The sequence below is a fragment of the Vulpes lagopus genome, chromosome 2 (assembly GCF_018345385.1).
Source record: "Vulpes lagopus strain Blue_001 chromosome 2, ASM1834538v1, whole genome shotgun sequence".
NCBI classification, from domain to species: domain Eukaryota; kingdom Metazoa; phylum Chordata; class Mammalia; order Carnivora; family Canidae; genus Vulpes; species Vulpes lagopus.
In genome coordinates this window covers 81733433-81747253 of record NC_054825.1, presented here as the reverse complement: position 1 = coordinate 81747253, position 13821 = coordinate 81733433, and the positions used below count along the sequence as shown (strand labels likewise).

The 13821-nt window shown below is 37.3% G+C and overlaps 1 protein-coding gene across 1 annotated transcript; it reads right to left on the bottom strand.

Annotated features, from left to right (window-relative positions):
* Positions 1 to 6475: 6475 nt before the first annotated feature.
* LOC121477672 (olfactory receptor 4F21-like) lies at positions 6476 to 7411 on the bottom strand. The gene has a single exon (XM_041732086.1). It carries the CDS (start codon positions 7409 to 7411, stop codon positions 6476 to 6478), a length of 936 nt encoding a protein of 311 aa, XP_041588020.1.
* Positions 7412 to 13821: the final 6410 nt, after the last annotated feature.

The following is a 13821-nucleotide window of genomic DNA, read 5'->3' as shown; positions in this document are numbered from 1 at the left end:
CCAATTTTCCCAGCACTATTTATTGAATTGACTGTACTTTTTCCAGTGGATAGTCTTTCCTCCTTTGTCGAATATTAGTTGACCATAGACTTGAGGGCCCATTTCTGGATTTTCTATTCTGTTCTATTGATCTATGTGTCTGCTTTTATGCCAGTACCACACTGTCTTGATAATCACAGTTTTGTAGTACAATGTGAAATCCAGCATTGTGATGCCCCTGGGTCTGGTTTTCTTTTTCAATATTCCCCTGGGTATTTGGGGTCTTTTCTGATTCTACACAAATATGAAAATGATTTGTTCCAACTCTCTCTTTGAAGAAAGTCCATGGTATTTTGATAGGGATTGCATGAAAAATGTAAATTGCCCTGGGTAGCATTGACATTTTCACAATATTAATTCTTCCAATCCATGAGCATGGAATATTTTTCCATCTCTTTGTGTCTTCTCAATTTCTTTCAGAAGTGTTCTGTAGTTTTAGGGTATAGATCCCTTACCTCTTTGGTTAGGTTTATTCCTAGGTATCTTATGCTTTTGGGTGCAATTGTAAATGGGGTTGACTCCTTAATTTCTCTTTCTTCACTGTCATTGTGAGTGTATATAAATGCCAGTGATTTCTGGGCATTGATTTTGTATCCTGCCACACTGCCGAATTGCTGTATGAGTTCTAGCAATCTTGGGTGGAGTCTTTTGGGTTTTCTATGTACAGTATCATGTCATCACTGAAGAGGGAGAGTTTGACTTCTTCTTTGCCAATTTGAATGCCTTTAATGTCTTTTTGTTGCCTGATTGCTGAGGCGAGGACTTCCAGTACTATGTTGAATAGCAGTGGTGAGAGTGGACATCCCTGTCGTGTTCCTGTTCTTAGGGGAAAGGCTCCCAGTGTTTCCCCATTGAGAATGATATTTGCTGTGGGCTTTTCGTAGATGTCTTTTAAGATGTTGAGGAATGTTCCCTCTATCCCTACACTCTGAAGAGTTTTGATCAGGAATGGATGCTGTATTTTGTCAAATGCTTTCTCTGCATCTATTGAGAGGATCATATGGTTCTTGTATTTTCTCTTGTTGATATGATCTATCATGTTGTTTGCTTTATAAGTCTTTAACCAGCCTTGCATCCTGGGGATAAGTCCCTCTTGGTCATGGTGAATAATTTTAATGTACTTTTGAATCCTATTGGCTAGTATCTTGGTAAGAATTTTTGCATGTGTGTTCATCAGGGTTATTCGTCTATAATTCTCTTTTTGGTGGGGTCTTTGTCTGTTTTTGGAATTAAGGTGATGCTGGCCTCACAGAATGACTTTGGAAGTATTCTATCTCTTTCTATCTTTCAGAGCAGCTTTAGTAGCGTAGGTATTGTTTCTTCTTTAAACATTTGATAGAATTCCCCTGGGAAGCCATCTGGCCCTGGACTTTTGTGTTTTCAGAGGTGTTTGATGACTGCTTCAATTTCCTCCCTGGTTAATGGCCTTTCGGGTTTTTCTTCCTGTTCCAGTTTTGGTAGTTTTTGGTTTTCCAGAAATGTGTCCATTTCTTCTAGATTGCCTAATTTATTGGCATATAACTGCTCTTAGTATGTTTCTAAATTCGTTTGTGTTTCCTTGGTATTGGTTGTGATCTCTCCTTTCTCTTTGATGATTTTATTAATTAGAGTCTTTTCTCCTTTGTTTGTAATAAGGCTGTCTAATGGTTTATATATGTGACTAATTCTTTCAAAGAACCAACTCCTGGTTTTGTTGACCTGTTCCACAGTTCTTCTGGTCTGTATTTCATTGAGTCTGCTTGAACCTTTATCAACTCTTCTTCTGGGTGAAGGTTTTATTTGTTGTTCCTTCTCCAGGTCCTTTAGGTGCAAGGTTAACTTGTGTATTTGAGTTTTTTTCCAGTTTTTTGAGGGATGCTTGTAATTTTATGTATTTCCCCCTCAGGTCTCCTTTTGCTGTATCCTAAAGATTTTGAATGGTTGTATCTTTAAACTCATTAGTTTCCATGAACCTTTTTAATTCTTCTCTAATTTCCTGGTTGACCTTTGAATCTTTTAGCAGGTTGTGGTCTTTAACCTCCACGTGTTTGAATTTTCTCCAAATTTCTTCTTGTGATTGAGTGTAGTTTCATAGCATTATGGTCTGAAAATATGCAGGGGACAATATCAATATTTTGGTATCAGTTAAGACCTGATTTGTGACCCAGTGCATGGTCTATTCTGGAGAAAGTTCCTTGTGCACTTGAGAAGAATGTGTATTCCGTTGCGTTTGGATGTAAAGTTCTGTAAATATCTGTGAAATCCATCTGGTCTGGTGTATCATTAAAGCTCTTGCTTCTTTGGAGATGTTGTGTTTAGACGATCTGTCATTTGCAGAAAGCACTGTGTCGAAGTCTCCCAGTATAAGTGTATTATTATCTAAATATGTCTTAACTTCGGTTATTAATTGATTGATATACTTGACAGCTCCCACATTAGGGGGCATAAATATTCATGATTGTTAGGCCTTCTTGTTGCATAGGTCCTTTAAGTATGATATAGAGTCCCGCTTTATCTCTTACTACAGTCTTTGAGATAAACTTTAATTTATCTGATATGAGATTTTCTACCCCTTCTTTTTTGTGAGGACCATTTGAATGGCAAATGGTTCTCCAACCTATCATTTTCAGGCTGTAGGTGTCCTTAGGTCTAAAATGAGTCTCTTGTAGACAGGAAATAGATGGGTCTTGCTTTTTTATCCAGTATGAAACCCTGCGCGTTTTGATGGGATCATTAAGATCATTCATGTTCAGAGTCACTGTTGAAAGAGATAAATTTAGTGTCATCATGATACCTATTCAGTCCTAGTTTTTGTGGATTATTTCTTTGGGCTTCCTCTTTCTTTTACAGAGTCCCCCTTAATATTTCTTGCAGGTCTGGTTTGGTGGTCACATATTCTTTCAGTTTCTGCCTATTTTGGAAACTTTATCTCTCCTTCCATTCTGAACAAGAGCCTTGCTGGATAAAGTATTCTTTAAAAAAAAAAATTTTTGGGATCCCTGGGTGGCGCAGCGGTTTGGCGCCGGCCTTTGGCCCAGGGCGCGATCCTGGAGACCCGGGATCAAATCCCACATCGGGTTCCCGGTGCATGGAGCCTGCTTCTCCCTCTGCCTGTGTCTCTGCCTCTCTCTCTCTCTCTGTGACTATCATAAAAAAAAAATAAAAATAAAAATAAAAAAAAAATAAAATAAAAAAAAAATTTTTTTTTATTGGATAAAGCATTCTTGACCGCATGTTCTTCTCATTTAGTACCCTACATATGTCCTTTCTGGCCTGTCCCGTCTCTGTGGAGAGATCTGGTATTAATCTAATACTTTTCCCCATATAGGTTAGGGATATCTTGTCTCTTGCTGCTTTAAGGATTTTCTCCTTATCTTTGGAATTTGCAAGTTTCATTCTTAAATATTGAGGTGTTGAACGGTTTTTATTTATTTTAGGGGGGAGAACTCTCTCTCTCCTGGATGTGAATGCCTGTTGCCCTCTCCAAATTAGGGAAGTTCTCAGCTATGATTTGTTCAAATATCCTTTCTGGTCCTCTGTCCCTTTCAGCATCCTCTGGAACCCCAATTAAACGTGTATTTTTTCCTTAGGACCTCCAGTTTGGGTTGCATCTGATTTAATTGGTTTTTAACGTCAGCCTAATTAGATCTAAATTCTGCAGTCATGAAGTCTTTGAATCCTTTATGCTTTTTCCCCAGAGCCACCAGTAGCTTTACAATTGTGCTTCTGAATTGGCTTTCTGACATCGAATTGTAATCAAAATTCTGTAACTCTGTAGCAGAGAGTACTGTTTCTGATTCTTTCTTTTGTAGTGTGTTCTTCTTTCTAGTCATTTGCTCAATGCCAAGTGGCTGTATGAGCAGGCTGCATCAATAATATCAACCACTACCTAAGTAAATTTCACTCTAGATGATTCTGCCAAAGTCAGAGACCAGAAACTGAAAACAGTATCAGAAGGAAATAAAACAAAATGACCACTAAAGTGAAAAACAAATTTTAAAACAAAGTATTAAAAAATAAAAGGCTTGGAATCCTAAAGAAGAAGAGAAAAAAAGAAAAGTAAAAGAAAAAAGAAAAAAAGGAGAAGAAAAAAGAAAAGAGGGGGACTGGGAGATGGTGTTGATGAAGATGTTGTAGTAGACGAAGAATGTAGTCTACCTGAGGAGTTTTAGAGGGGGATCCTCTTGGTTCTGACTATATTTTCTGTATGTTAGAACATGCTTATTCCCAAATTTATATAAACCATAAATACTTGTAGAGGGCCCCAACATTGACCACCAAAACATAAATGAGATAAAAGAGGGGGGAAGAATGTGAATGAGGAATCTCACAGAATGAACCAGCACGGTATACCACTTGGTTTTGGGTGTATGCTGGTCATGGTTTAGAAGTATTAACTTCCACCATTGTGGAACAATGAGGCAGCGAAAACAAAAAACACAAAACAAAACAAAGCAACATATCTTGTATATCTCCCCAAACTAAGTTTAGTATGTTCAGGGGAATGTAGAAGTGGAAAATATATCTAGAACCTGTAATTGTAGAAATATGTAAGTCAAAAGGGAAGAAACTTGGGCAGCCTGTGTGGCTCAGCAGTTTAGTGCCACCTTCAGGCCAGGGTGTGATCCTGGGGGCCTGGGATCGAGTTGGGACTCCCTGCATGGAGCCTGCTTCTCCCTCTGCCTGTGTCTCTCTCTGTGTCTCTCATGAATAAATAAATAAAATCTTTTTAAAAAAGGGAAGAATCTTAAAAATGAAGAGGTAGTAAAATATTGTAGTTATGGTGGGAAAAGAGAAAAAAATTGGAAATTCACAGTCTGATATAAAAACGAGTTGTACTGGGAAAAGGAAGGAAAAAAAGGAGGGGTACCCTCTGGTTCTATATACTGTAAATTCCTCGACTTCCCCTGGAGCTTTCAAGTGATGCTTGGTCAAGAACTTGCTCTTCCCCTGTCCTTCCTGCTAGTCTTCTGGGGGAGGGGCCTGCTGTGCTGACTCTCAGGTGTGTGCACCTGGGGGCCCTGCCTCACTGTCTGCCAGGTGCCAGGCTCAGTGGGAGCTGTTCGTCCTGGGATGCCTCTGTTCCCTGGCGGCCCTACTCCGCCCCAGGCACAGGATGTCACGGTGAGTAACAGTAACACCAGAGGAGGCCAGCACTCCAGCTCTTGAGTCAGCTCCTGTAGTAACTACCACAGTCTCCCAGGCGGCACTGGCCTACGTGCTCCGGGGGCGGGGGTGCTGATGTGTAGAGCTGGGGGGCGCCTGGTGGTAGGGGGGTCCTCATCGTCCGGTACCCTCCCTGTCTCTGCCTGTCCCTATGGGAGCGCAGGCTGCTGAGCTGTGTCCCCTGCTGCCCTGGGATCCGGCCGGCACCCCTGGAATCGCACTCCCGGGGTGTCCAGCGCCCTCTGCGTGGAGCTGCTGACCGAGCTGCTCCAGAGGCCCCGCTGGGCACATCCCGGTTACTGAGCTCGGCCCACAGCTGCGGCGGCTCTGCCCCTGGCGCGCTTCCTCCGCTAGTGACCCTGGGGGCTGGAGGCTCCGCAGCCCATCCTGTGTCTCCGCCCGGCTTCCCTGCTGAGCGCCTTTCCGTTCGGGAAGAATCTGGTGCGGGTTTTAATTTCCTGCTCCTCCGGGACTAGGCTTTCCTGTCCCAGAAGCTTTTCGCCTTTGGGCCCTAACCCGGATCCTTGCACTGGGCCCTCCCCCACTTGATTCTTTAAAAATTTTTTTCCACCTTCCTACCTTGCTGGAGGCGCAAATGCTTCTCTCTGTAGTGTTTCAGCTGTTCTCTTTATAAATCTCAGTTTTGATTCATAGGTGTTCAGGATAGTTTGAAAGTTACTAGGTAGGTCGGTGGGGACAGGTCACTTAGGGGCCCTACTCCTCCACGGTCTTGCCCCGCCCTCAAATACCACTAAATATACCCTCTGTTGGTATCCTCTTTTTTCCCTTCTCCTGTCTCCATTTCTGAACAAATGTGTTCCCAATGCCCCATCCAATAAACTCCCTGCCTGCTCAATTTGTCTCTGGGCCTTCTTTTAAATAATAAGTAAAGCCATTGGACACACACACACACACACACACACACACACAGCAATTTAATGTGATGATTCTTGATGTTCATTCATTCATCAGAATCAATTTACAGGTTATTTTTAGGCCTTATGAATTGCAGAAACAATGTTTTTACATTTTTATTTGAAAAATAAACGACAGTCCAAAATTAAAATGTTCTTTGTCAGATTATGCTATTTTCTGTTAGAATATCAATTCTTCATATGATGAATTTACTTTCCCATGATTGGTAATGGTCATATACTCCACAGGTGAAGTAGCAACAGGCCTAGGATGGGAGATGATGAGTTCATTCAGGATGTTAAGTTTGAGGTACTTAAATAGGGATGGGTCACCATGTAGTGGGATGGTTAGTTTTAGAGCTCCAAGAAAGATGTGATCAAAAAAATGTGGAATAAGATATCTTTTTGCTCAGTCTTTTTATAGCTACCTTTATGTCTTTGTTCCTTAGTGTATAGATGGTAGAATTCAGGACAGGGATGATAGCACACTCCACAATGAACAGATTTTTATCAATTGAAGGTGGGGGAGAAGGCCAGACATACAGAAACATGCATGGGGTGAAAAACAAAAAAACCACAGTGATGTGAGCTGACAAAGTAACAAATGCCTTGGATAATTCTCCTGAAGAACGTTTCCAGACTGTAATCAAAATGAGTGAGTAGGAAAGGATTAGCAGGAAGAAGGTGCCCATGCTCATGAAGCCACTGTTAGCAGTAACGATAAACTCAAAATTGACTGCATCTGTGCATGCAAGTTTTATGATCTTAGGAAAGTCACAGTAAAAGCTGTCTACTTTATTAGGCCCACAAAAAGGCAAGTTTATAACAAATAAAAACTGAGACATAGCATGAATCACTCCCTTTACCCATCCAGTGATTACGAATGAAATACATATTTTAGAGTTCATGATTTTCAAGTAGTGAAGAGGTTTACATATTGCTGTACACCTGTCAAATGCCATGGCTATAAGTAATACCATCTCCACTCCTCCTATGATGTGGATGAAGCATATCTGTGCCATACAACCTTGGAAAGAAATTATTTTGTATTCATTTAAGAGGTCTTTGATTATTTTGGGAACTGTGGTAGAGGAAAGACACACATCAATGAGGGACAGGTTGGCCAGCAGAAAGTACATGGGAGAATGTAGGTGAGAATCAAAAATTACCAAAAACAAAATAAAAAGATTTCCCAAGATGACTGCTAAATAGAGCAAAGAACATATCAAGATGAGAAAGAGCTTTTTCTCCCAAGAACAAGAAAGGGCCAGTAACACAATCTCGGTGACCACAGAATCATTTAATCCACCCATTGACTGGACAGGAGAGCTGATTTTCAAGTGACCTGAAGATAAAAATTAAAAAGAGAACTTATTACTGGCAGAAACATAGCTTCCCTATTTGCCTTGCAAAATAAGTTAGATATAATTGACTGAGAAGAGAAAAATGAAGAATTTGGAGGGAATAAGTTTAGTAGCAAATTTAGTACATAAAAGGGGATATGTGAAGGAAAATATGTGACTATAAATTTTGCAGATAGAGTCAAAAGGAGTTACTTTATTTTTCACCCTATACTTAAATCTTTTTAAAATTTTTTTCTCAAAGGTTTCTTGATCATTATCCTGACCATTGCCCTAAGTATTCTCATTCCACATAAATATGTAATTCTCTATTCTCTTACCTCAGCCTTTTATAGCCCCTTTAAATTTTCCTTTTTACAAAACAGATGAACATAGAAGAAGGGAAGGAAAAAATGAAATAAGATGAAAACAGAGAGGGAGGCAAATCATAAGAGACTATTAACTATAGGAAACAAGAAGGGTTGCTGGAGGGGGTTTGTGGGTTAAGGGGGAATTGGTGATGGGCATTAAGGAGGGCACTTGAAGTCATGAGCACTGGGTATGCAGTGATATATGCAACAGATAAATCACTAAATTCCACCTCTGAAATGAATAATACTTTATATGTTAATTAAATTTAATTTAAGTAAAAATTTTTTAAAAATGTTTCCCTTCTTCTCTTGGGCTTATAGAGATCACCATGACAAAAGTACTTGAGTATATCCTATCACTCACTACATTGGGCTTTTAAAGTTTATTTATTTATTTATTTATTTATTTATTTATTTATTTATTTATTTACTTTTTAAGTTTAAATGGAACCCAGGTGTATAGGCTTAATAATTCTAATACTTTTTATGACATCATTATCACCATTGGTCCAAGACCACCTTTAGTAAACAGATTACTTAATGAGGAGCTAAAAATAAAATATTGCATATCTGAAAGTAAAGAGGAGTAAATGTAATTGTAACTAATAATTGTAATAATCACAGATAACAGATTTGAGTGTATTTATGCAATTGTGTTAAGTATATTAATTCTTTCAAACCTCTCAATGACTCTATAAAATAGACTCAATTTTATTATCCCCACTTCACAAATGAAACTGCCTGAGAAAGATGAGGTGGTAACGTTAGGACTGTATGAAGAGTTTTAGGACTTGAGAATGCATTCTTCTAACCAGTGCTCTGTGCTCTTCAAGGTCAGCACTTCCAAATATACTCTAGCCCTCCCCAAGGATCTAGAGGCATCAGCCTTTTCCCTTCATCTTAACTTTTTTATTTCCCTTGATCTGTTACACATAAAATCTCCTCTTTCAAAAGTCAAATCTGTCAAGGATGGGAGGTGGGTGTCCTTCTTATTTTTCCTTTAGTCTCTTAAAACCATTTACAGTTAAGTTTATTTTAACTAATACATTGTATTTATTAAACAAGTCATGATAAGCTAGCTTGCATTCCAGAAAATCCTTTTAGAGAAGTCACCAGAGATTCAGCACACAATAGTCTACATGTAAAAATGTCACATATAATAAACAGTTTTCAGTCTTTATATTACATACTCGTTCTCCAGATTTGGTACTTGATCATGCATTGCTTCTGAAATTTCTTCTGTCATTGATTGCTGTATATGTTGCCTATCCTAAAGCCTTTTCCATACCAGATTATGCTGAGAACACCTATCTAGTTAGATATTAGGTGGAGATTTTTCAATTTTGGGAAAGATTCTTATCTTAGCCCTGGGATGGTATATGATAGTCCATGTGACTTGGCCATGTATTGGTATAAGAGAGGCATGTGGCCTAGATTTGATGAGATGGAGAACAATGCCTTCTGTGGAAGGTTTTCTTTCCCAGATTAATGTGTAAAGATTAATGTGAAGAAGGCTCTTTTTCTAGCTTTTATACTTTGCATTTAATATTAGTATGAGACCTAAAGATGCAGCAATCATAAGCTTTGGGTGTCCACATGTTAATGATGATATTATGGACAGATAGAAAAATAATCCAGTATAAAAGGTCTTTGATGTCAACAAAGATCTGCATTCTGACATCTTGTAATATGAGAAAAATAAAAACTTACTTTCTTTAGGAGACTGTAATTAAGGCATTGTTACTTGAAGCTGAATGCGTTTTTAATATTTGTATATCAGATCTCTCTTGATTTTTCTCCTGTATTTCTAACTTCCTTTTTGTGTCTTTCATTGATGCGTGGATTCCGCCCTCCACTTATCTTTGAGTATTGATATGATTCAGAAGTCTTAAAATATTTTTTCATTCCAAACATGTAATTCTAAAGACTCCTCACTTACAAAAGATTTCTATATCTATAGTTCTATTCCTGGATTCTAGGATAATGTATCTAAGACTGTACTGTCCATAAATGGACATTCCTAAAACATTTCAATGTTAAAATATGCAAGACTGAACTCATGAATTGATCCTCTTTTTAATGCCTTAGGAAATATAATGAGTGTTCTCTCAGATGCTTAATACAGGAGTCTTTGAGGCACCTTTTCTCCTCTCTTACTTTATATACCAGACAGAAAGTTACACTTCCTGAATATTTGTGTTTTTTTCTTCCTCTTCATTTCCCCTGTCAGTTCTATTTCTTGTCTCTATATTTTTTCCAGTTAAAGACCCATAGATCCTTATGACTGATCACTCTTCCTCCAATCTTACCTACATTTAGTATGTTCTACATATTTGATTTCATATTTGTCTATCTGAATATCAAATATAGTCATGTAACTTTCCAATTGCATTTTATGGTTCTATCATTGTGGATATGTTAAAATTCAGTAGCATATCACATCAGACATTTTATAAACTGAATGTGTTACTCTATTTTTTCACATTTCTCTCCTCTTGCATATACTGTCATCTGTGTTATTCCTGGTCATTACTAAGTGGAAACATATTTACCTAAAGGGCTTGATAGATCTGGTTGCCATTCTGATTCTGCCACTTGTGAGCTGTATAAACCAGGGTATGCTAGCCAGTTATGCTGATGGGATTTATTTGTCCATAAAATGGGAGGTGTCTAACTTACATCTCCAGATGTTATGAAGATTTGAGAACTATGGGTAAAACTATCTGGCAGAAATGTTGATTCTTCTCAGTTTTATCCCTCAAAATGTGATTAAGTGCAAGCTACTCTGAAGTATTCATTGATGATCCTAAGCAGAGTAGTGTCTGTGACTTACTGTGATATCTTATACCTTCTTTGTAATAAAGTACATTATAATTTCTTATGCATGTTAGTTCTTCATTATCAACTACAATTTTTTTGAGAAAAAGGCATGTTACCAACTTTGTATGTCCCAGTAGTTAGCACAATTTCTGGCAAAGAGTGGGTGCTATCCAACGATAGTCTTCACTACCATTCTTAGTGGAAAGTTCAAGAAGATATGGTAGGCAAAATCAGAGACATAGAAGCCACTGTATGAGATTTGGTGGAGAATAAATCTTCACCAAATGACTTTGGGGTTTGAAATCATTGGCACCTGTTCACTGATGGAAGAAGAATGGAAACCAATCTGAATCAGCAGCCTCCTTGTCATGACACCATTCTCACAGAATGACTTCAAAACCCCACATTTCCAAGTAGATCCTAAATCTAATACAGTAAAACTGGAAAAAGTACTAACTTTCCTCTTTATTTCTTGCCTCACACAAAATGTATATAGTCATTACAGAATATCTGGAACTTCAAGTTACCGTGAAGTATTAAAGCAAGCTATAAGACATATTCCTAAACTGAAAACATCACTGGATATTTGGAAAAAAATCATTAATTCAAAAGAGCAGTACACTTTTCATGCTTAAGACTCCAATGAAAAGTTGTTTGGTACATGAAGAAAGAAGAGAACTTCGAAATACACTTGAATCTATATTCAGAAGAGTTTTTGATGCACATGACATAAATTAGAACTTTGGGTAAACTAAGCTAAAAAATATAATTTGTTAAGTTAAAAAAGGATTTTAAAATACTAAATATAATGTAAGTATATATATATATACAGAAATATTTAGTTTCTACAGTATCTTTAGTTTCTGGGAATTTGAATGATCTTATTTTTTCCTAAATATGAACTATTATTGTCTGTATTTTTATAAGTAATATTTATGGATTTACTAATTTTTAAAGAAAATTTGAAATTAGTGGAGGAAATTAGAAAAATGATATAAAAATAATTTTATAAGTAGCAGTATTAGGTAGTAATTAATAGCAAACATTCTGGGGACAGACTACCTGGATTCGAATTTCCATCTCCTTGATTTTTGAGCTATGTATCCTTGGATGAGTTGCTTCACTTCTCTGTCCCTCGGTTTGCTCATCTGGAAAATAGGGATGATAGTAGTACTTACCTTTTAGTGTTTTTGTGAGGATTACATGAGTTGGTATATGGACAACAGCAGAGCATCCTGTGGCATATAAATACTTAAAACATTTTTTAAAATAATTATGATGATTCTTAAGACTTGATCATTTAATTCTTTCTGAATATAAGATAGCTTGCTCTGCTAGATGCTAGATTGTACTCATTTGTAATGAAATAGCCAAGATATAATGTTCTATTTTCATGAAACTGTATTAGAGACAAAAAAGGGATGGGAAATTGAAGCTCCTTTACATATCAATTTAATAAAGATATGGGCACTTTGAAGAGAAATTCACCTCACAATACAATTGAAATTATGAAAATGAGACCAGATCATCTGTAAAACTATATGAGTAAAAATCATTCAAATAAAGAGCATAAGTCAAAGGAACCTTGAAATAAAGAGGAAAGAAGCCTGGGAACAAAATATATCCAGTTGCTAGGGAGTTAGAGAGCCGGTTTCATTTGTACCTGCTCAGGTACAGGTCTCACTTAGCAGGAACTTCAAGAGATTGAGACACACAGACAGTTAACACCCCTTTGAAATTGCCATCATGTCTTAAGACAGAAAGTTATAAATAGTTCATACCATTTGGAAGGGAGCCAATTGGTAGGACTGGATAGAAGCCATAATTGCTTCTAATGGAAACTAGGTCTTCTGTGCACAATGGTTTTCCCAAGGGTAAATTATTGCAACTTGCAGAAAAGAGATCCAGGAAAGTTTAACAGTTTAGTATGATGATCTTTGATTTTGTGCTCTGCTATTTTTTTCCAAAATAACTTTAGCTGTTCATTATGTTATTGCAAGTTATATGAACCATTGACAGTATCAGTTTGGCACCATTATCAAGTGAAAAAAAAACTATCACATTACACCCATAATAGTTTGTCTAACTTGGAATCTTAAGAAATAATGAATTGATATTTGAACAGATCAGGGTAGTTCCAGAAGTAGTGTATATTAGATTGCCAGAATCTCAGTTGATATTTTTAACAACTTTATGGAGGTTAAATATGTATACTGCAAAATTTATCCAGTTAAATGTACTACTTAATAATTTTCGAGTTTATAGTTGTATAATCATCATAATTCAGTTTTAGTGTAGTTCAATCACCCCAAAATATTCCTTGTGCTTATTTGTTTATAGTTAATCCCTGCTTCCATTACCAGACTCAGGTGATAAGTAACTGTTTAATACATCTAGGGATTTACTTTAGAATCAATCCAATTTACTTTTCTTGAGGGAAGGGAGGTCTGTATTCTCTTGAAGAAGAACCCTCTACACAGCACTATTTTATGTTTTTCCTATCCTTCTTCAAAGGATAATAAGAATAATAATCAGAATTTGGGGGATTATTAGACACTGATTTTGATTTTGAACTGTCACTAATTTCTGGAGGAAGAAAATGCTGCTGTGGATGACCAGTCAGAAATAGGGGTTTGTGGTGGTCAGGTGGCCAGTGAAATTTTGGCTGTGTCCATCTCACATTGTGCTCTGAGGTTTCCTAAGTCCATTCTTTAGTTATGTCCATACTTTGAGATAAAAACTGGCATAGATATACTAACAAATGGAAGATTTCCATATTGATTACCTAAGCCATAAAATCAAAGCTACTATGATAATAAAAGCCAAGTGAAGCAAATTAGATCTAAATAACCTACCAAAATAATAAATCAAATAATACTTCATTTTAAGAAGAATTGTAAAGGTTAGTACTACCATCAATGAATTCAAAGATGTACAGTTTTGGGATTCCTGGGTGGCGTAGTCAGTTAAGTGCCAAACTCCTGGTTTTAGATCAGGCTGTAATCTTAGGGTCATGGGATTGTGCCCCATGTCAGACTCCAAACTCAGTGTAGAGTCTACTTAAGCTTCCCTGTCCCTTCTCCCCTCCACCCTACACTCTTTCTCTCTCTAAAACACAAATAATTCTTTTTAAAAATGTAGATTTTTTTCAAATTTATTAAGAATACTTGACACGTGGGGTACCAGTCTGAC

Coding starts and splice junctions, on each gene's coding strand:
- LOC121477672 (XM_041732086.1), bottom strand. CDS start 7,411: ATGGGTGGATTAAATGATTCTGTGGTCACCGAGATTGTGTTACTGGCC.